The sequence below is a fragment of the Sparus aurata genome, chromosome 4, assembly GCF_900880675.1.
Source record: "Sparus aurata chromosome 4, fSpaAur1.1, whole genome shotgun sequence".
Lineage (NCBI taxonomy): Eukaryota > Metazoa > Chordata > Actinopteri > Spariformes > Sparidae > Sparus > Sparus aurata.
In genome coordinates, this window is record NC_044190.1 from 32,679,128 (window position 1) to 32,703,081 (window position 23,954).

Below are 23,954 nucleotides of genomic sequence, written 5' to 3' on the forward strand. Positions count from 1 at the left end.
TGTCTCCCTTAGGAGAAATTTGTTTTGGACACAAGAGAACTCACATGTTCACATATAGCTCATGATAAAAAAACAGAACACACACAAAAACAAACAAAAAAAAACAAAAAAAAAACAAGAAGTCTGTTTTCATAAAGCATAAATTCACATCAACACAGAACACACACACTCTTCATATACCTATACAGCATCATTAACTCTATTGCACTGATCATTTTATTACACTCCTATTGTTTTATTGCACTTCCCTATACCATAATTTTTATTGCACAGTCCCTTTATGAGTCACCCACTCACATACACGTCAGAGATTCAAACCAGCAACCTTCCGATTACTGCATGACTCACTCTAACTTCTTAGCTACAACGCTATGGAAGTGGATAAAGGTAGAGTAAGAAGCACCAATGTGTGCTTGTGATATGGTTTCAACAACCACAGAGTCTCTGTTATGACAAGACACAGTGGAAACAGAGTGAGGAGGAGGGAGGAAGTACAGGATATATAAGGGAAAAGCAGGGCGAAGACAGGAGGGAGGAGGAGGATGAAGAGGAGTAAGAGGAGTGAAGGAAATCAGCCAACAAAAAAAGAAGTGCAATGAGAAGTCAGGATCGAGGAGGGTGATGGAGGGGAAAGAAATAAATGAATCAGTTCCAAAGAAGGATCCAATTTCAAACCTGAAAACTTCCATCCAAAGAAAAAGAAAATGATCAGGGTCTCACTGTGATGCTTGAAGGGAAAAGAGCCAAAGTTAATGCCAGCAGCACCAGAAGGCCCACTAACAATATCATGACAGGTGAACTTACAGCCTGTGTATAATAATGAAAGTACATTATGCTAAAAGTTTTTCCACTGTGTGACTATATTTACATTGTGGCGCTGCTATGTGTACTTATTCTTTTGATTAAATCACTAATAATCATTGTAATGTGATGGCGTGTGTGTGTGTGTGTGTTTGAGACGCCGCGAGGTGAAACAGAAAGCAGTGGGCCGGCGGCGCGTCATGGTGTCACGAGCCAATCCAGGAAGTACCTGGCCACAACAACTGCGATGAAGATACGAGTAACTGGGCGAACCTAGAGCGTCTCCGTGCCGTACACGAGTCAATAAATGTTGATGCCTCCAGCCTCTGTGAAAAAACGAATGTTACCGAGATGGAAAGAGCTGTCACAGTCGTCATTTTGTCGCTGGTCTTCTTGGCATCGCAGGTGAGTTTACGGACCCTAACGACAGAAACTGGACTGTGTGTGCGTTAGCTGCTGCTGCGGAGGGGCCCCGGTAGCTCAACTCATCCCTCGGAGAATAAAGCACCGCCACTTCTTACTACTTTTAACTCTCTGATCTGTATTTTTAGTATGTTGTCGACACACTGGGTGTTGATTTATGTACAGGAAACACAGTGTTGTTCTGTATTCGACGAGACAAATGACGTGCTGCCCCGTAAAGCTAGCGTTAGCTTTCAACGTCTGTTCCGTTAGCCTCAGCTAGTGTTGTCAAAGCTAGAAAACTTGTGTTTTTGCGCTGCTTTAATGTTTCCTAACGGCGTTAATGTGGCTAAATGTTAGTGTTTAAAAAGCTGACATTGAAAGTAGAACTCACGCAGAGACCTTCAACAATACTTTGAGGTTATGAAGGAAGGGTGATTTCCCCGACGACCGCGAATACGTCACTATCACCAACAAGGAAACGTTTACATGATGTAGGTCGGAGATGACTGTTGATCACAGGTTGATATTTATGATCCAACAACAGATCTGTATTTGTCACTGCTTTGAGGTTGATGGTGTTTGGATAGCGACTACTTCCAATTCAAGCAGTGAGAAAGCTGTTGCATGACGTGAAAGCATTTTAATGGCTATGTATTTCAATGTTTCTGTGTTAAGATGCTGTCTTGGAAATGCTGTTAAAACAAACATCAACTCTAAAATACTTTGAAATTAGTGAATATAAAATGGTTTCAACCTAGATCAGTGATCAGTGACACGTTAAAATAAAAGCAATGTCTGTTTGTGAGTGACACACAATTACACATAATGATAATAAAGCACCCAGTACACGCCCACTGGTGTGCAGCGTATATTAGCTATACATCGAGCCAGTGACAGTTAATCTACTGCTTTCTGCTCACACTTTTATTCAGCATATTTTATTCAACACCTTGTGCAGACCTTTTCCAGAATAACATTTCTTTCCCAACAGATAAGCTGCCAAGAGGCGATCCTGCATGTTTCAAATGGAAACACAGAGAGGGAGTACTGCATTGTCCACAATCACTCCTGGACCCCCCTTTCACAAAGCCTTGAGGCTGCTGTAAGTTTTATTTTCAAACATTTTAAACGCTATTCTATTGTGACATATCAGACCACAAAAATAAGTCTGCCTTTTATTAACTTCTCAAGCGTTTAAATCAATTTTGTCTGTTTGATATATTTGCAAATATTGAAATGGTATTCAAATTAATGAATAATCGGATCCCTCTCCTGATATGTAAAACCATGACAAGTGCTGTCCTAAACTGACCTAGGTTTGTAAAAGGTATCTCATACAACCAATGACTTGTTTAGGGAGTCTTTAATCATCATTTAGTCATTGAAACTCTTATTTCAGGACTTAGGCTGTGTCTAACAATGTGGTTTCACAACAATGTGTGTGCAATACAGTTGGCGTGGGATAAACTTTACTATAAAATTGACTCTCTGTGAAGAGACTGGAGGATCTCTCACTGTGTTCACTGAGAGAGCTCTCTGGTTTTAATGGGGCTGCTTCAAAATGCCCAATAAAAACCCTAACAGTCATTGAAAGGACAAAAATGTTATGATCCAAGTTTGACTTTATTACGTTTACCTTTTGACTTTTCCTATGTTTCCCAAAGTTATGATGGGAAAATAACAGGAAATATTTCTCCTGTCCTAATTGTTAAACAAACTGTTGTCTTCACTTATCCAGGTGCAGTACCCACTGGTGAATATGACCTCCACCATGCTGTGTAACAACGCAACAGTGTTTCCAGATGTCAAGGGCAAAGCATTGGTTGTGATGAGGGGGGGTTGCGATTTCAGCCAGAAAGCTCTTCTTGCTCAGAGCCTCGGCGCAACAGCTTTGCTCCTTGCCAGCAACAAAACATTGGTGGGACATTAACATAAATCTGTATTTTGTAATGTGGATTAAGCACTAAGAGGTGTGATTTGATACTTTTTTTTTTTTTAACTAAATCAAATGCAGAACTTATTATTATTTGTTGTTCCCGATCATAACGCCCATGTCAGGGTGTACAAATGTAACATTTATGATGTGCATGCAGAAGTGATACAGAAATAAGGAAGTGACATACAAGTGACACAGCTGGAGTTTCCATGTGAATATATGTATTTTCTGTGTCATCTTTTACATTTTGACAGTATACTATGCATAAAATGGCTCACCAAAAGCCAGATAAGACATGCTTCCAAGTCTAACTGTAGAAAAGGCAAATCCTCTGCATATATTAATATCTATTTTATGCCACTTCAGATCACTCCATCAGCCAATGACTCCGAGTATGCCAAGGTCCACATTCCTCTTGCTCTCATGAGGTACAGGGACTTCCTGGAAGCACAGAAGGTCAGACAGTCTTTTTTTTTTTTCTGCTGCTACCGAATTCTTGTTCCGTACCTGCTCTTTTGTAAAGGTTGATTGGACAAAGAAACTGAAACCCGATGCAAAGGTGCTCATTGAATGTTGAATCCTTGCGTGTCTCCTCAGGTGTTTGGCGAAAATATGGAGGTGAAACTTTATGCTCCACCTCAGTCAAAGCTAGATCCAAGCATTGCAGTCATGCTACTGATTGCTATTGTCACGGTTGCCTTGGGCGGCTTCTGGAGTGGAGCATGCGAGAGGTAAGATAATGCACATACAGAGCTGGATTTTTACCTTTTTATATAGTCAAACTAGAGCAGATGTTTCAAGAACATTTAGTTTTGATAGAATGCATTGTGAATGAGCAATATGTACTTTCCCAAAGATCTAATTTATTGTCTTATTCATTACGTTAGATTGTACAGCATAGTAAACAACTGGCTTGAAATACAGACAAAAATATTTTTTTTCTGTCTGTGTGGTAGGGACCGGTTGAATGGGGGTGCAGACGGGGGAGAAGGGGGAGGCAACAAAGCTGATAGCGGAGAGCTTTTCCTCTACTCTCCTCTCAAAGTGGTTATCTTTGTTGCCATGATGTGTGGGATGCTGGTCCTCATGTACTTCTTCTATAACGTCCTTGGTGAGTAGGGCAAAAAACAAAGCAGTATTATGAAGAAGTCATAATATCTGGTGTTTTGTTGATGTGATCTTTTTTTTTTTTTTTTCACCCAGTTTACGTCATTATTGCCATATTCTGCCTGGCATCTGCCTCTGCACTGTTCAGCTGTCTCGATGCAGTGATGGAAAAAATTGGTTGCGGCACTTTGAGGTATGAGCATCTGTCTGTCACAGCTACACACACATATTCCACTTGTGTTGGGTAAATCTAAACAAAACAGATGTGTATGTTTTACTTCTTTAACTGGTATCTAAACAAACAGTAGCCCCACTCACACTGCTCTTTGAGTGTGGGGATCCTTCACCAATTCTCCACACCCTTTAGTTAATGATAACTAAACAGATCCTTCACTCAACAATATAAAGAGAAATGACCCACAAAGCAACGTTACAGGACCAATTAACATAACATACTAACTGGTCGTGTCTTTGGCAACTTACATGAGGAAAAAAATACTGCAGTTATAAGTGGAGAAGTGTCTGTCCTCCTGTCTGTCCTCCTGTCCATCCTACCAACTCTTCGTCACATTTCTGCCACGAAAAACAGCGTATGTCCCCGTCGAAAAACTTTTAACTCACCTAGTGTTTGTCTCCTTCACTTCTGTGTAGTTGTAGTCACTGTCTTGAAAAATCACCGCGACATTCAGCCCCCCCAACCGAGACTTTCCCCAAGAAAACAGCACCCATCCCCGCAAGTGAGAGAGTCAGACAGGGTCCTATAATTATGTTATTTAGAGTGAAAAACGTAACTTTGTCACTTTCCAGGATGCATGGTAGGTCAGGATCTCAATCACATACATTATAACAGCATATGTATGATGATAAACAGTCAGCGGGTACATGTTTATATTAACAGGACACCGGTGGAAACGTGTTGAAAAAAACACACAGACATCTTCATCATGACGTGTACCATTGCGCCTCTTTCGGATCCGCAGCGCCAGCTTGCTGTGTGAATTACACACTTGTGCGTCTTTACACCGGAGTTGCTTGGCTCTGTGTGAACAAACAATGGTGGAGAATTGGCGAAACACCGTTTTTTTTCCATCTAAACAAGATGGACATTGTGGTCACAGTGTGAAGATGTGAAACAGAGCTCTGTGTGTTACTTCCTTCTCCTAACAAGTTTGTCTGTGAATCACACATCCTGGCGGACGAGCCTCAACTGCTCAGTTTACTTAAATGTCTGTGTCTCTGTCTCTGTCTAGCTTCTCTGTCCGAAATTGGAACCTTTCAGTGAGGTCTATCATACTGGCTAGTGTGTGCATTACCATTGCTGTGATCTGGGGAGTCTACAGGAATGAAGACAGGTACTGTGAGAGGACACATTAACACAAAATACACAACCTTAATCCTTCTGTCTGTTTCACTTTCTCACTCTGACATGGCTGCCACTGCTTTGGTGGTGAAGCAGGAAGTGCTTATTGCTAATAATAATCTGGCCACATGGCAGCAGCAGTGCTTTTGACATTTCCAGCCTTCCGCACTGGTGTTACATTAGGGCTGGGCAAAATATCAGTATTATATTGCTATCGTGTTAAGAGACTACATGTCGTCTTAGATTTTGGATATTGTTATCTTGTTATAAGTGTTATTTCCTGATTCTAAAGACTACATTAAAGTAAATAGATGTATCTTGTTCTACTTGTTCCAATACTTGCACTTATATCCAAATTACTAATGATTATTTATCAAAAATCTCATTGTGTTAATGTTTTGTAAAAGCACCAACAGTCATATCAATAAATGATAAGAAACTGAATCGCAATACAGCCAAAAAAAATGCAGGCCTATGTTTAATGTAATTGTAAACTCATCTTACCCAGAAAGATGATTGCTGGGCTTTTTATTCCCGTCACCACTGTACATGATACGAAAGACATTATTTCTCAATGGTGCCATGGTTATGTACTGTCAGACATAAATTAACTTTAGTGTCAGCTAAAGTATTTACATAATGATAAATGGATCATCTTGGATAATAAAATAACTCACTGACGTTGCAACAGCGCAAGTGTCTCTGTCTGCAGCTGTCTCTGCACTGCACTGTGCTGTTATATTTAGATGTTGGTCAACATTCCAAGAATAGTACATGGTATTCTCAGCCTCCCTGTCACAACAACATGAATATAACTTGTTTGTGTTATTTTTATGATCTTTTTCAGGCAGCTTAGTCTGAGTTTAAAAATGTGAAAATATAAGAGGCCAAAGGTTCTTGCAATATAATGGCAAGGAAGTTGATAAACCTTGCTCTATCCTTGAATAGGAAGGATAGAGCAGAACCTGCTCCCACAAAATTGAAAAGCACTGGCTTAAATTGAAAAATGAGGTAATGGATCTTCTTGTGTCCCTGTAGATGGATCTGGATCCTTCAGGACCTCCTTGGCATTGCTTTCTGCCTCAACTTCATGAAGACAATCTCACTGTCCAACTTCAAGGTACCTCTGCACAGTCACTCTCCTTTGAGAATCACACTTGCTCCCTTCGCTGTTGTACCTTTGCCTAAACAGGGGCTCCTTTCTCTTGTTTTGTCAGGCATAAGGACTTCTTGTGCTGTCATTATTATATTTTTTTAAGTCTACATTTTTATATTTATGGTCCTCTGCCCTCAGTATACCACATTGTACCAGATCTAGATCTTTTTCCTCAGCTTTGAATTTTCTTCCATTATCTTATAGATCTGCGTGATTCTGCTGACCCTCCTGCTTGTGTATGATGTCTTCTTTGTCTTCATCACTCCATTCTTCACAAAGGTATGGGTTTATGTATTTATTAAGTTTTTTTTTGTTTGTTTTTTAACGTTATTGATGCACAATAATTAAAAATATCATATTCTTATTTGCAACTCAAGGTACACAGACAGGCACCCCATTTTATACAATAAGAGATGTATTTGCAGCTCTGGTGTTGCAGTACAGTGCATTTTTACAAACTGACAGGTAACAATATAATGATATAATAGCTTGGCATCTCTCTCTCGGTCAACAGAATGGAGTAAGCATTATGGTGCAGGTTGCCCTGGGCCCGGATGCATCTGGAGAGAAGGTAAGTCTTTCTGCTTTACAACCTACCTTGAAGGGGAACTCCACCAAATTGTCTTTCAAGGCATTTTTTAAATATTTGCGCTAGCAGCAGATTCCACATTCACTGTTCACTGTTTAATTTCTAGGATTATGACAACGATATTATTATTTATAGGAAGGTATTATACCTGAGAAACATCACTGTTAGAACACTTCCTTTAAACCACTCTATACTATTCTAGGATTTTTTTTCCTGGGGGTAATAGCTCAAGACATTTATGTTGGTCTGTGAATAAATGAATCTGATGTGTAAATTTGCGTTCAAGAAGAGCGGTGTGCAGCAGGTTTTGATCTGAAAAAGAGAGGGCAGGAGTTTTTCACACAAGTCCTGAACGACTTAACAGCAGAGCTTGGTGGAATTCCCTGTTAAGTTTGTCCTGGCTTTATTAACATTCCCGCTGATTTGCATTGCTTGTTGTTGATGCCCTGAGGGGAATGATGGACTGATTGACTAACTGTGCGCTGGGGTTGGGTGGGCTCTGTCGTAGACACAAGGTAACATGGTGGAGGTCCCTGCTGAACCCCAGATTCCCTCCGAGAAAGTAAGGCTTGTTTACGCATCCACTCCTTTTTGTAATGCTACATCCTTCGGTGTGTGGGAAGGGATTTGGGTTGTAGTTGTTTGGTCTTAGATAGAGTCCCGCTTTCACACTTCTCTCAGATGTGTGATGAAAATATGGAGAAGATGTTTGTCTTTGTTTTGTTTACTCTTCTATATAGACATGCATGCATTCAATGCTATATTTCTGTAGTCACGCTATATTTCTATTTCTACTTTGCACGGAGCATCTGGAACAAAAACAATTTCCCCCTAGGGATTAATAAAATATTCTGAATCTGAATCTGAATCTGAGTGGACTTGTTTAAATGTGGTAAAAGGTCCAGTGTGTAGGATTTAGTGACATCTAACATCATGGTTGCACATTGCAACCAACTAATCACCTCTCAGCTCACCCTCCCCCACGGTGGCCACTATAAAACCGAAAGGCCCTATCCAGTGCCAGTGACTTGTTTGTCTGTTCGGGGCTACTGCGGAAACAGATTTAAACATTGATAAATTTAAACCTCCTCAAAAGCACTTCATTAATGCCAAAACGGGGCGACAAATTCAAACATCACAATATTATTGACTAAGTAGGCCCTTCTTCAGTATCGATGTTACAGTAGTATTGTAGGTATGATGTAGAATTTCTGACAAATAAACATCAGTAAAGAGAGTATCTTGACTACTTGGGCTTGTAAGTTCAGAAAATGTTATCACTTTACTGTAATGCAGCCTTTAAAACCAGGAAAAGACAACAGTTATGCCGTAACACAATATAACAATTTCCAAAATCAAAGATGATTTACAGTATATATCATATATATGGCCCAGCACTACTCTGTAGGTGTAAAATGTTAATTCTAAGGTAATTATTCTTAATTTCAGCTGATTATACACATACACATATTTAAGGATATTAAAGTCATTTTCTACCAATAGAGTACCCCTAAAGCCCTACTCACTGGACCTTTTAAAGGAAAAAACATAAAAAAAATAAAAACTCACAGGCAAGTTAAAAAAATTGCCTTCCTGTAGTGATAAGTAAAATACATTATTTGAACTAAAATAATATATACTCTATATAATTATTCACTGAACCATTTTTTTGTACCTCTTATCTTTTTGGTCCCCATCTGGTTCCTGTGTATTTAAGTTGTTGATTACATTTTTTTTTCTATCTGTAACCTTGAAACCTTGTACTGATGAATGTTTTTTCCTAATCCTTTAAAAAAAAAAATGAAATGTGAAGTCAGGGAAAGAAATACACACCAAGAGTCTCACATGAATGTCAGGTGGTATGCTCTGAGAAGTCACTTGAGTTTGAACCTTGCAGCTCTGCTTCAGCTGAATCAGTTTATGAGCAGTGTATTATTTATAAGTGATCTTACTAATGGATTTGGCCCTCAGGGTGTTCCATTTTGTGTTTGTGTGTAGAAAAGTATTTATATTCCATTTCAGAAAAACATTGTTTTAGCGTGAATGCTTTCATGTTCTTTTTTTCTCTGCAGTTAGAGGTGAGGAATGTTAAGCCATTGCAGGACAGCTTATAGGATAGTGTTTCACCCAGGATTCCTCCTGCATTAAAGCTTATGTTCTTGGATTTTCAGTTTTTCCCTTGGAAATTACGCTGAGCACACACCTATGTGCTCAACAAAATAGTGTTCCGTTTGCGTAGTGTTTGATCATTTCTGGAAACAGCAGTTTGTTTCTACATTCTCAAGTAACGCTAAAAGCGAAACTGATTTCAAACTTCTGCGGCTGAATAAATAATACCAGTAATCACACCTCTAGAAAGCACCCAGAAGTCTGAGTACAGAACTTGTTAATCGGTTACTGACACCCTGACTGAAAAAAAATCTCCTGGTGTCATATTAGTTTTGAGAGCAGGAAGATATTGAGAGTTGTCTTTCTTGTCGGAATTGCTTCCAGTAAGTTGTAACTTCAAACAGTCTGAATTTGTACATAATGTGCCTCCTTATTGTACAGATTCTGTCAAATTGGGAAAGCCACTGTGTAGCTGAGGTGGCATTTAGACATTACAGCTAGATATTTTGAGGCAACATATATTAATATGTCTGCAACAACTTTGACAATTGAATGTGAAGTAAAGAGTCTACATTTCACTGTATGTGGCTGCACACAACATGACCGTTGTGCTATGACACTTAATGTGTAAAATGTTTTATTTCCTCAGCTGCCAGTGGTGATGCGTGTCCCCCGGTTCTCAGCTTGGGCTCAGAACCTGTGTGGGATGCAGTTCTCCATTCTTGGTTATGGAGATATCATTGTTCCAGGTGAGGATGTTGACGTGGCACCATCAATTTTTCCCTAAATCATTCCTGGTAAATGTGTTCGATACAGACAACTGTGGCAGCTGGTCGCCACTCAGTTTAACCACAGTGTATCAAACACATACGAGCCCATAGACGAACAATCAGATCAAGCCTAAAACATGATGCTCTTTTTTTATAAGTCAGAAAAACACTCATTTGTTGAAGCAAGTGAGGGGTGTGTGTAATATAAGTTATAGCAGCATTTTCAGTGTGGCGTGTCACTCACCCTTTGCATCCTCACTGGGTCAACAGGTCTCCTGGTTGCCTACTGCAGCAGGTTTGATGTTTGGATCAACAGCCGGAAGAAGATCTACTTCGTCAGCTGCTGCATAGGTACATCACTACTTAACTGTGATATTCTTATTCATATGTAGTAAAGCCTTGAAGTTTAATTTTTTTTCTCTTTATATTTCAAAATGCTCTCCATTTCAATGTTGCATATGTATGACGTTTTGTACAAATTCCCTGTATTCACATCAGCTTTGCTGCTCACACATTTTTCACGCTGAATTTCATACGCTTCCTTGTCCATCGGTGTAGAAATATTTAGTCGACCGTGTGAGTCGTAATACTTCTGCTTAGTGAAATGCTGATACTGATTTTTCTGACCACCAAGTGTCTCTGGTCTTGTTTATTCCCCAGATTAACCAGTTCACCGCCTTTTACTGGATCCACGTTCTGATTGTCTTTCTCTTTCTGTTGTCTTTGTGTCCACCTCTCTACACTATAGCCTATCTGCTGGGAATGATAATGACATTTGCTGTGATGCTGCTGTCAGGGATGGGCCAACCTGCCCTACTCTACCTGGTGCCATTCACCCTGATAACCTCCGCCGTGGTGGCTGGGTGCAGGGGAGAGATGAGGCAGTTCTGGGCAGGAACAACCTATGAGGTGAGAGGTGCTTCTAAACCGGTTTGGCACAGTGCTGATATTTGATAGCTGTGTTGGTAGCTTCCTCTGTGCTTTCAAACAGGTTTCAGTTTATTTCTGACGAACTTCACACTTTTTGTTTCTGCCCTCTGTTACGGAAGTTTGTCAACCACCAGTTCATGGAACTTAAGTCAGCACAGCACTATTACAAAGACTGAGGTACACACCAAGGCATTTTGCAAAGACCAATGCTCATAGCAAGTCACCTGGAGGATATTTTAAAAAACATAATAAAAAGGAAAAAACATATCCTGGTCAATATAGTTATTTTTTTGCCTACAGATTTTCTTTCTCTTAGTGTCTCTAATATTCACTGCCCCTGCTGCAGCTACGTAGCTTTGAATCATCTCCAATTTGTCAAGCAACTGTCTTGTCATTTAAGGTAACTGAGAGGACGGAGGTCGCACCAGACCCCACCCGAGGCTCCTGTGAAGAAGTCGGTTCATGAATTTAATGGCAGCGTCAAGAGATGTTAGTGCAGTTGAACTCAGTTGTGACTGTGAGTGTTAAAAACGTAGGTGCTGCTCTCTTTGATGATCTGCAGGGTCCACAGCACAAGTCAGATACGTTTTTCTTTTTTAACGTGGAGTAGAGTCTGAGCTTACAATTTCTTTCTTTTTTTCTTTTTTTCTTTTTTTTTTTTTAGAAATCAACAGTTTTTGTATTTATTGATTCATTGATTTTATTCCCCAACCTAGTATAGTTAGTGAGGGGAATCTGCTTCTCACAGACAGGCTGGGAGATAGCCAATCAAAGTATATGTGAATAGGTTAAAACATGAGCAGCGAGATATTTGTGTGATTTGAAACAGCCATCTGTGCAGATTACTCTTCACTAAAGGAGACTGAAATATGCTCGGAGTGTAAAAATTGCAGGGGGTCTTTGGTTGCCATGGAGACGACTTTAAAACCTTTTTTTGTATAAGCATTCATTGAAAAACAAAGCATGCCTGTTTTCTTTTGCTCATTTTTCAAATCATTATTCAAGACTTCAGATTCTATTCACATTTTCCAGCCATTTATTAACTCGCCCCAATTTGAAATCCTTGGACACTGATAATCCGTCACAGCACATCGTGTAGTTTAATTTTTTGAGCACACTTTTGAGCAGGTTCTAGTCTTTTTTTTTTAATCCCTTTAAGCTTACATACCCAACTGGCACAAACTGAAACAAAGGCAGCATGGACGTGATGAAATTGACCCAACATCGTCCGCTTCAATGTAGAGATTTTTGTAGTTAAAATCATGTGAAAATACCTTTTAACGCTCCAACATATGCGAGAGGCGAGAAGGAGGAAGGGAATGGATGTAATTCTAACATGCTTCATCTTCACCAGGTCTTGGACTCATCCAGGGAACCTTTGCTGCCAGGTGTGACTCCCTCAGACTCAGACCCCTCCCCTGCATCTCTCCTGCCATTTTACATTGTCGCTTACTGCAGTGCCTTATCTTTTCTCACCAGCTTCTTGTTGTCCCCTTTTTTTCTGTTGTCCTTTTGATTTTAACCCTTGATTTCCAGGGTCAGTGTGTTACTCCAAGACGGTATACCTTTCTGAAATACAAAGTTCTTTGGAGGACCTTAGTTTGGACAGTACAGGGTTTTGCATTAACTGACCACTAGGTGTCTCTAAATGATTGAATAAAATCCTTTTACACATCAGAAGAGCTTCTCAGCTTTACTTCAACTTGCACTTGTGTTAAAGCCATGGCCCTGGAATAGCATTAACTTCATCTCTTTATTTCTGCAGTTTGTGGTTATCATTCTCTTTCTCCACTCATCCATCTTTTCCAAGCAACGGGAACTACTCGTCTCATGCAGTCACCAACATGTTCATGTTGCCCTCTGCATGTTTGTTGCTTGCAGTTTTCCTGTGAGAGCTGTGGCATGGATGTTGGGATGTGTTATCTCTGTGGTTTTCTATTTGTAGAATGTATCGCTTGTCTGCTGTTGTATGTGCGGTACGCTTAACCAATCTCCCCTCATTTATCACTGGTAAATGGTGAACCAAAACGTTGAATAGAAGAATTTTTAAACTTTTTTTTCCCTTTTTTCTCTAGAGGGAAGAACTGACCGCTCCATAGACGGAGAGAAATGCTGACTTACAGTGTTGAGAATGGACCCGACTGCTGGATGATTTATTTTTCTTTTCTTTTTTTTTTTTTTTTACATTTTATTATGACATTTGCAAACCGAGGGAACACATGTTATTGATCAGCAGATTCTCTAAAGAGTATGGGATCATTTGGCTGCTGTGAATGGTGGTTAGATGAAGGCTGATTCATTTTCTGTAGGTGGAAAACGGAGATGTTTTAAATGATTGAAAGGCTTGTTTAGTGCCTGAAGGGTCTGTTCAGTTCATGTTCAGTAAACTGACTTTGCCTTGGTGACAAATGCATACAGCAAAATAAGAAAGCACTTTATAACATTTAGCCTGACGGTTGTTTCATTAGGGGCGGGGTTTGGGTTTTAATTACTGGCAGCCACACTATTGATACATTTTTGATAACTGTTTTGGGTTTCCTTGTAACCTGTTTGTATGATGTGATTTCTTTCATTGCCTTATATTAAAAAGAACTTCTATCTATTGTTCTTGTGTGTATTTCGTGCCTCGCTGACACTCCAACACATATAATTTGGTTAAAATCAGCTCATCTCTCGAGAAACGGTGACTTGTATTGTTTGGGAAGAAATCCATACAGCTAGTAGTAAGTGTATGAGAGGAAAGACGAGGTTTGTAAAGGACTTGAAGTGCATTTTATGTTCTGGGACCAGACAGCACCAAGCGTTAATCAATAAACTCTTAAAATGATTCTGCAACAAAGAAAGTTGCCAGTTTGAGGAGCGCGGAGCAGGTACAGTGATGTCTCTGAAAGAGTGCAAGTGTAGTCGAATGGCGTCTGATCAGCATTCATGTCTCTCCTTTTAACACTGAGGTAATGAGTCGAAAACAGCATCCCATTTGTTCGTAAATGTCACGTTGGATGTAAAATGATAAAGACCTTTATAGTCCTGATGAGGAGCAGTCCAGTACGACCACAGTCCAACTAGCACTTGTAGAAATCAGACGTCTGAGGTCTTTGATAGTTACGGTTTCCATCAGTGGGTTTATGGTGAACATATCGTTGAACTCCTCATCATTAGATTGTTATAAGTGAGTTTTATATCATTCTGAATAAGATTCGACTTGAATTCAGAATAAGCACATCGAAGAAAGACTAAACCAGCAGTTATGAAATTTTCTATATGGATCGTATGTCTCCTTGAGACATGACTTGTTTATGATGTTTGATATCAGTTGAATTTATTATCCATAAAACTGAGACAGCCCCCACACTGTAACACGTTCTTATAAGGCACTCTTAACCTGGTTTTATTGATGGCTGATGAATCATTTACTGATGCTACTGGTTAGAAGCCATAAATAACACCTTTGATTGCCAGGTTCTGGTGCTCAAAAAACTAAAGAAAATCATTTCTGGTTATTATTTATTTTGTAATATGCAGTCACGAATGGTGGCAAACAATCAATTCACAGGGGTGTCTGACTTTTTTCAAAAAGTAATTTAAAATGCAGTTATAGGGGGTGTCGAAATATCTCAATACTCACGATAACACTGATATTATATAATGTATTATACAATATAGGATGATATCATGTATCACCTCATATTTCTTATTTCATCTTGTATTTTCAGTGGAGTACATTCACCAAAAAAGAGAGACAGAATACACGCTAAAAAAAAGTTCAAGATTGATTTGATTGAATAGTGAAATTCTGATATCCTCAAACCATTCCTGGGCAGGCGCACTGTCCTGCTGGGGGGGCACTGTCAAGGAGTGTTGTTGCCTTGAGGTGGTGTACTAATTTGAATGATCAAAGATTAGATCAGAGATCAAATAAATGCATTTAGGTGTTGTTAACAAGCTTACTGTTTATATTCCTCTCAGTTCACAAAACTCATTGAACCTGTTGAACTGAAACAAGTCTGGTTGCCTTCTAACACTTAGTAACAAACATTTAAAATACAACTTCTACTTCATTTTATTTGCCATTGAAGTTACTTGTAAATCGCTTGTTTGCCAATTTGAGATATTTAAAAGAGAAGGAGAGAAAGGGGGAGAGATTGGGTTTGGGGGAAACACTTACTGATCCTATTCTGTGTATTCATGAACAGCGTCTGACGAATCCTAAATTATTTAACCTCCATTGCAGGCTCTGACCTTGTTCAACCAGGTGTCTCTCTCCTCTCAGGGTCTGATCGCCAGCCTCGTCGGCTTTCTGAACACTTCTGGATACTAAAGTTGTCACCCGAGGTTACCTTAACTTTTTAAAGTAATAGATTGAATTACAACATTACTCTCTGTGTAGAGTGATTTATTACATATTACACTGCTATTTTAGTTACTTTAAACAAAATGCCCAAACAACCTATATAGAACAATTAACTAGCCAAGAATTCTTGATTTAAATAAATGCAAACCGGGATACGTTATGAGATAGGAATACATATTTTTAATTGTAAGCTCAGTCATATAAAACACAATAGACTTATACCTTCTATAATGTAGCCTATAATGTTTCATTCATTCTTTAGTCCACAGAACAAGGATTGCATGGACATGTCTGATTCAAGAATGTAAATTAAAGTGCATCATTAGGCCCATAAAAACAAACACTTATAGGCTCTGCCATGATAAACACACAGAGCTATCTAGATAGATAGATAGATAGATAGATTGATAGAGGAGGGGAAATTTGGTCGTCATAGCAGCAGGTACATTCAGTACAAATACAATAAAAATTGGCAAATATAGAAGCAATAAGAAACAATAAAGTACTATATACAATATGCATAATAAACAATAGAATAGAACGTTCCTAACAATAGAATACTATATATAATAAAATGCCTATAGGTAGATATGAAATAGAATAGATTATTATATCAATACATCACTGACATATTACTAGTAGTTGTGATGATATTAATATTATAATGCCTTTGTTCGGTGTCCGCTTGGATCTATTAGGGGACTAAAACAAAGCGCACATGTGGCCGCTGGCTCCGCCTCGGCCATGTGACAGCGTGCAGGCTGACTCAGCCGGCTCGTCATGCAGCGTCAGTTCGGAGTCGCACAATTATGAAAAAGCAACCTTCCGTTGGAGCTGCAGCCGAAGCGGATCTCTCCAACCTCCACCGGGCTTTCATTCCAAGGCTAACTGAGAGCACCGCCGATAGATGGATAAAAGCCACGACGCAGCTCTTCCTGAGTCTCAACGGTGAAGAGAATGGTACGTGAGCCCTGTTTTGTTTTATTTTGTCTCCGGCTTTTATTAGTCTTGTCAGGATCGTCGTGACTGATCTGGGGGCTTTGAGTGGCAGGTCCCCCCCTCAATGCATGCTGCCTGTCAGACACCCAGCCGGGACCCCGGTGGCTTTATTTTTTCTGTTTATGCTACATCTGTATGTGCTGCTGAATCAAACACACCGAGTCTAGTGAAGTGTACACGGTGACACACTGTCTAGCAAGAAAGAAAAAAAACCCAAATCACACGCGGGCGTAACGTTAGCAGGCTAAATAGCTAGCTCGCTAGCGCTAAATGCTAGGTACTAAACCTGAGCTAACTAGCTATCAGCTAGCTGGGCTGATGTTAGCAGCGGTTTGTTTGCCGTTAGGACAACAAGGACAGAGCTCCACTTCACCGGACACAGCACACACGAAAGAGGGCACTTCAGAGCAGCTGGCACTTTCAGAAGACACATTTCTCCAAGCTGTCTCAGATGTCGGAGAACACACACTGTCATTGCCAGTAACAAGTCAATGCCACCTTGAATGGCTGCCAAGTCTGTTCAAACTGAGGGCTTGTTTTATTCCGCCGGCGTCGGGGAAAGTTAAGTGATGTTTTAAACAGTGCATTTATTATCTCAGACTCTTTTTTGTGAGACCTCTGTACGCCCACTCATGACTCTGCGCTACTCCGTGGGAGTTAAGATGTCTTGGGCCTGTCTGCTGCAGACACTGCTGAAGACTCGTCTCAGCGTTTGTGTTTATAAATTGTGATGTGCCCTCTTCCTCCTCCTCGTGACGAGCTCAGCCTCCTCTTTTACCAGGTATTTCCTGTCTAGTCCCTCCAGTCCCGGCAGACTGATGAGCTCAGGGTGAATGGAAAAGAGAGAAATATGACTGGTAGCCAAAGCTGTGAGTCAGATTTGACCACACAGTGTTGTTTGTACACAGTACGTTTCAGCTGGGTACGATCCACAACATCATAGTATACTCTGTACGAAGATAGTTCAGAGTAGGAGTAGGAGAGACATGGATAACATCTTCTATCATGATATATTTATATATGTTGTGATATAGACCATCTTGTATAAAATCAATCCAGAGGGGATCGGGCGATTCCAACAAATTAAAGACATGACATTGAGATATTAAAATTAGAGACACAGTTTGAATAATGAGATAGAATCTTTAGACTTTAGACTATTTTATATCATCACGTAACCTTTTTTTTATATGTGATTATTGCCACATTAAATACATCAAGGCAAAGGTGAGAAGGGATCAGAAGACGGCTATTAAACAGACGGACATTAGCTGCACATTTATCTGGAATTGAACCGTTGATTCCTTTATCAGATTGGTTCATTTCACCGTGTTGTGACTAAGGAACATGTCGTTGCCCAATTATCCGATGATGTCTCATCTCACAGTACCTTATTTTATATATACACCTTTTATTCTGTGAGACGCCGCAGCAGCAGTCGGCGCCTGTCTTTTGGCTGTCTCATTTCCCACAGAGCTGCCGGCCTGAGCTGATCACATGCCCCAGCTTACCCCTGAATGAGGGACGCTCCTGGTGCTGCTGTCTGAAAGCAGTCTGATGAACTCTTGTTGGTTAATCAGAGCAGTCAGCATGATTTGATCTATATCACCGATCGCTAATAGACCTTTAGAGTTGGGAGTCACAGTCTCTTATGTAATTGTGGATGGTCAAAGTGGTCATCTGCTCAGGCGTTAGCGCTCTGTGAGCTGGTAGAAAAATGGTCTTGCATCACTTTGTTGTGCTCCAGAAACGACTCCCACACCACTTGTGTGTGTGTGTGTGTGTGTGTGTGTGTGTGTGTTTGTCCACTCTGTTTGCGTTTGTGTGTGTATCTGCGTGCATGTTGCAGCCTGCGGAGTAACTGAGGCATGCCTCTCTGAGCTCTGTTATCGCACGCTCTAATCCATTTGCGCCAAACACACACACACGCAAGCCCATTTGAAGATGACTGATAACGTTTTTCCAGTGGCCCTGGACTGGGGTTTTTAAAGAAATTGGTCACAGTCTCAGTTTGTTGGTTTTATGAATGGAGTCCTGCCTCTGTAGTTGTTATGCAGCTGAGCCCCCCCCCCCATTGCTTTCTGCTCACTCTGCAGAGCTGCAGCTCCTGGTCAAGCAGTTGACTCGCTTGTGCAAACTGAGCGAGATGCATGTTTATGCTTTTATTGTGGTCCGACTTCTTTATTCAAGCAGAGGTTCAGTAGCTGTGACTCCAAACTGTCCCTGCTGCTGTCTCCTATCTTTAGACTGGTTAAACCTGTGTTTTCCTCAACCCAGTCGCCAGTATAAATGTTAGCTGAGTAAGTTTCTGGAAAACCAATGGGAAGGTCAAACTTTATATTTCTCTATGCTGCAACTTTACCTTTCTTAATGTCCAATTTATTTATTTTTTGCCAAAATCACAGCTGGAGATGGAGACTGCTCGACTTCCTGTGGAAAAATATCCGGTTTGGTCGCCACAAACATGGCTGGAAATTGTCCTGAGTTCTCCTTTTAAAAATATCCAGTTTCTGTCACGCCACAAATGTTGGTAAAAAAAAAATGCAGTAGTTTCACACTTACAAAGGCAGAAACTCAAACTATGCTCGCCTGTTTGGCAGCCCATATTGTCTGTAAATCCACCACCGCCCCCTCCAACTCCCAATGTGAAAGTCAGGTAATAAACACATAACGTGAACCTGATATGGCACGATTTATACAAATGTCGATATGGGTACACGTACAAGCTTGGGCGCATCTGTGGTTTGCAGAAATGTTAACTACTAACATTATATCCTGGCTTCTGGCGGCTTTTCTTAGGTCACATAACCATGAGCACCAGATGTTGAGAAGAATAGCAATCATATGCTTTACACTTCTAGGTTATACAGCTGCTTGGAGGTAGGACTCGGGGTGGCGTGCCAGCATGGTATCAGCCCATGCTGTGCCGTCTTTCAGAACTATGTCCAGGGGCTACAAGTGGTAGAGCTGGAGAGCTGTCACACTTTGGTCTCATGACTGTATGAACTGACTTAACTACTGTGTGCAGCTTTCCAGGGATCTTATCATAGGGCCATAGTGAACCCTTCCCCTCCATTTAACAATGTTTTATTGGCCCAGAGCTCTGAACAACTACTGTATGATGTGGCAAGAATTGCTAATTGATAAGGTCCGTCTGTGTTAAAATGAAATGTGTGATATAATCTTGGTTAATGAAGCTAATATAAAGGCCTAGTAGGATTTGGTTTTGACTCTATCAAAAGGATAGCAGTATTTGTAGCACACTTCATCATTTCAGGGATCTAACATTTACAGGTAGCACTGGGCAGAGTTGTAAACTTGAGACTTGGATGTGAGCCACACACTGAGGTCACCAATGTCAGGACTTGAGATCTGACGTGGACTCGCTTGATGTATGAGATGTATTGTGAAGATTTCAAATAGAAAACCATTGAATCATTTCAATTGAACTTGTGCTTGCGCTGATATTGTGGCCTTCCTGGGTAAAGCACTTGTGACAACCTGGGAACATTTTGTTCTGAGCTCTGATGACCTTCCTCTGTTTGACAATCAGTGTCGAGTGTGCATAATTAGGTGCTCGTTAATTCTTTTTGTTGCTTAAATTTGTAGCACAGCTTTTATCATCATTAATCACGGCCTCAGCTTTAAAAGGAAGATGTTCAAAGGCGCTAAATCTCCTGCCATGTTATTAGTGTGGTCTTTATGGTTATTAATCAGAGACAGTAGACTTGAGTCATGAGTTTTATTTTGCTCAGGAGGACTTTACTTAATAAGGCTCAGGCGGAAGAAAGACTTGATTTTGGATTGGTCTCAAATAATGAAAGATTTGACCTGGCCCTCGCCTCAAACATTTTCACTTGAATCAGGTCAAGAGTCCATCTCTGATGCGTTCTCACCTGCAGGAAATACTGCCTTGGGTTTTGTCCAGTAGTGGCGCCAGGGTAGGGCATACAGAAGGAGTAGGACTCCTATGTAATAATGACTGTTTTTGCGTTCATATAAATACCACATGTAGTTGTGGTACTGTTCAACGTCCTTGATGTAATCGACATGCCCACTTCTGACAATGACCTGCTCTATTCATACATCAAACGCTCGCCAATTATCTGCTGGATTAGGAGCAGATTAGTAATGGACTGTTTAAAGTTTGGCCCTTTAAAATCTGTGAAAATAATAAAACAACTCCATCGCAATTGACACCCTTATACCCAAGGCCTTATCTGTCACTTTACTGTCATTAAATAAAGCAACTGGCAGATGTTTACATTTACACAACTGGAACTATAGAATTTGTTGCCATTTTTTCTTGAAAAATTACCTAAACGATTTTTGCCATTTACCCTCTGTCCATCGTGTAATGATTTAAGCTCTAATTGATTGCAGTTCCAAAAAGTACAATGTCTATATCCAGATTTTTTTGTTGTATCTCAGTGGGTTGTGCAGTACAACTGCATTTTCTCCTGTGATGTGACTTGATGCAAAGAGAAACAGCGATGTGGAAAAAACTCATGACAGAAGACTTTGCTCACTGTAGCGTGGAGGATGCCCCAGTTCTTTGTCCATGCTTATAGCTATAGCCATATACTAATGTTTCATTGTTCATAAAAACCTATAAAAATCCAAGAGTCTATATCAAAAAAGTGAAACAGTTTAACTTACTGTATTTTTATAGAAAAAAAACATTCTGTTAAATCCGAACCTTATCTCTTCCATTACAAAGAGTGGGAAAGTCCTGAAAGCCATATAGCTGCAATATAACAGTCTCAAATTAAACAGGCCAAAAAAAGATAAAACTGCACAAATGAATTTAGTTCTTTCTGTTGGTTCTCTGAGAACCACTCTTCTCTGTGGCTACTGCTCACACTATAGTGCTGACCCTGTATCCTCCACTCTTTCTAATGGGTAATGGCTTTTGCCAAGCCAGATGTTATCTCTCCCTGTATTACGTCAGGCAGGGCCAGAGGAATGATGGGTTCACCAGCCAGCCTTTTTACATTGTTGGGGAAAAAAAGAAGGAAGGGAAGGAAGAGCTCAGTTGGCAAGGTTTCTTAGTTCAGTGTGTGAGTGGTGGGGGGGGGGGGTGGGGGGGGGGTCACAGTCGGAAACAGGGCCCGACTGATATATCAGCCAATATTGGCCTATTACAGATGTATCGGGATATTGAGGGGTAGTTGAAGAAAACTTCAATGTGGCTCTAAAAGATAAGGTGACTGTATGTGATTAAAATGAATACACACACGATTGCCGATAATCGAAACTCTCTGCATCCCATGCAGTCGATCACAGAAAGATGGAAAGGTGCCAGGTTTATTTCCTACAGGAACGGAGTAATCATAAAACCAGGGGCTCAGAGAAAGAAGCCAGAGAGGAAGAGGGAGGGAGCGAGGAAGTGAGAGAGTTTGTGAGTGTATGTGTGTTTTTGGCAAGGGCTCTGAAGTTCTCAAGTCTTTTGTTGCCTGACATTCTCAGGTACCATGGTTACAGGTTAGCGGGGGACAGCCCGGCTTTATCTGCCTCATTAACACTTTGTTAGATCGAGACGACACTCGTGTTTTTGTTGAAGGCGTTCATCCACAGTGCAACAAAGACCTCCCTTAAGTCGCAGGGTGTGCCTCACTTCTGTCACTAGTTCAGCAGGTAGTGAATCACCACAGTGAATTAGATTTCAGATGCAGATTGGGTCACTAATTCAATGAGGAAGGGGGCACTGAGGAGTCAATGACCTGCGGTATTCAATTATAAGGAAGGAAGCTCATGAATAACATCACATCAACAACATAACTAACTAATGAGGCAACAGAGTGAAATTCATGCGTTCAAAATGTCTTGAGACTGAATGCTAAGCCTGTATAGACACTGTATTTCTATCAGGACTCACCAGAACCCAACCTACCAATTAAAGCTATTAGATGAATCTGTTTTTATCCTGCTGTGACATCAGCTTTGTTGTAATTACACGCTTTTACATCCACTATAAAGTGAACACTATATTCAAGTACTATTTTCTTCTGATAATGAAATTATAATGTACAAGATGTGAATTGTCAAATACAAATTCCCTTTATTGAAATGCCAGCTTAAAAATTCAGAAACTTAAAGGAACAATTTGACATTTTGCAAAGTATGCTTTCACTTCTTGAGGAGTTGAGAAGATTAGTCATACTCTTATGCCTGTCTGTCAAATATAAACTTGGAGCCGGGAGAAGGTTAGCTTAGCTTAGCATAAATACTAGAGGCTCGCTCTCTGAAAAGGTTATAGAGCTTTACAGGTGCTTTTAAGATGGATTTTGGTACCAGGGAGAGGGGGTGTTGTCACAATGGTGGCATTTCCAACTGTAATACAATATGTTGACGAGAACATTTTTTAAATTCTTATTGAAAGATAGATATAGCAAGGTTTGTGAAATGTGTGTTAAGCACAATAGCATCCAAGTTAATTAAGTTCCGATCACAGTGCATTTTCCTTTCAACCGAGACTGCTGTTTGAGATTTCTCAGGCCTGATAGCTCTGTGGAGGATTAGCTTAGCTCTGAGAAGCACACATGGCTGTTGGGCTAACTTTAGGACAACTAAAAACCTCACAAACCTCTTTAAATTCTTTCAAGAGTGGAATCACCATGTTGCTATTTCAGGCGCAGGTTCATTGCTAAATTAGTTGATGTCATGCATTACCTTAGCACTGATCTGTAGCATTGCTTGCATATGGGCATGCTTGTATCCTTGGACTGTCCTTGTTTAGTTGCCTAATAGTTGCCTTATATGCGGGAAGACATCACTTTTAGTAAGTGAGAGGAAGCGGCGCTGTGTGGGCACAACTGTGTGTGTTGACTCGCTTGTCAGAGAAGAGAAGATAATGTGATAAAGTATATTCAGGCTAGCTGTTCCGAAGGTTTCCAGTCTTTATGCTAAGCCTAGCTAACATCTCCTGGCTCTAGCTTCATGTTAAAAGGACAAATGTGAACGTGAACTCAAAAAGAAAGTGAGTAACAATAAGATTTAACTTTCTTTTCTAGGACTTCTATCTTTCTTTCATAGCTAGGTATGCACACAGATTTTTATTTTTTTTGTTTATTCAGGGATTGTTATCGACCTTCCAGGTGCACTCACTTTGGTTTTCACTTCCTAATAAGTGGTTTTGATAAGACAACTTGATTGAAGGTTTGTCTGTAAACTGTGGTTAACCAAGCCTTCAGGCCATTGTTTGGCCAAAGCATACATCCATATTAAAAGGGATAATGATCCCCTCTGCAAAAATAAGAATTCCCACCTCCATACACCATCTCACTATTAACCAGGACACAATACATTTAAACTTTTCAACTGCTTTTCGAAACAGCTATAGAGACAAGATCAGCAGCATGTGAGCAAAATGGAAATGAAATAAGACAAAAAGTTGATGTCAGTGGTCTCAACTCTAAAATGAGATGACGTTATCAAGACC

The 23,954-nt window shown here is 40.2% G+C and overlaps 2 protein-coding genes across 5 annotated transcripts in view; both read left to right on the top strand.

Moving 5' to 3' along the window:
* Positions 1-999: 999 nt before the first annotated feature.
* Positions 1,000-13,770, top strand: sppl2a (signal peptide peptidase like 2A). 3 transcript variants are annotated; one of them, XM_030415139.1, is made up of 17 exons: positions 1,000-1,206; positions 2,198-2,308; positions 2,945-3,124; positions 3,509-3,598; positions 3,740-3,873; positions 4,099-4,253; positions 4,346-4,442; positions 5,500-5,601; positions 6,648-6,729; positions 6,970-7,044; positions 7,280-7,336; positions 7,863-7,916; positions 10,113-10,212; positions 10,504-10,584; positions 10,982-11,142; positions 12,518-12,551; positions 13,239-13,770. In XM_030415139.1, the coding sequence occupies exons 1-17, from the start codon at positions 1,153-1,155 to the stop codon at positions 13,277-13,279; spliced, it is 1,608 nt and encodes a 535-aa protein (XP_030270999.1). In that variant the 5' UTR covers positions 1,000-1,152; the 3' UTR covers positions 13,280-13,770. The 3 variants fall into 3 exon arrangements, with proteins under 3 accessions (XP_030270999.1, XP_030271000.1, XP_030271001.1); XM_030415140.1 differs by lacking the exon at positions 12,518-12,551; XM_030415141.1 differs by lacking the exon at positions 7,863-7,916 and having other exon boundaries at positions 13,239-13,330.
* Positions 13,771-16,279: 2,509 nt separating this feature from the next.
* The window catches only part of trpm7 (transient receptor potential cation channel, subfamily M, member 7), a 40,084-nt gene continuing 32,409 nt past the window's right edge, over positions 16,280-23,954 (top strand). The window contains exon 1 of one of the 2 annotated variants that reach the window (XM_030414356.1): positions 16,280-16,474. In XM_030414356.1, the coding sequence (XP_030270216.1) occupies positions 16,472-16,474 (3 nt within the window). In that variant the 5' untranslated portion in view covers positions 16,280-16,471. The remainder of the gene's footprint in view (positions 16,475-23,954) is intronic. The other variant, XM_030414355.1, reaches the window with a different exon arrangement.

Coding starts and splice junctions, on each gene's coding strand:
- sppl2a (XM_030415139.1), top strand. CDS start 1,153: ATGGAAAGAGCTGTCACAGTCGTCATTTTGTCGCTGGTCTTCTTGGCA. Junction 3,599..3,739: donor ACTTCCTGGAAGCACAGAAG/GTCAGACAGTCT, acceptor GTGTCTCCTCAG/GTGTTTGGCGAAAATATGGA. Junction 11,143..12,517: donor GGGCAGGAACAACCTATGAG/GTGAGAGGTGCT, acceptor CATCTTCACCAG/GTCTTGGACTCATCCAGGGA.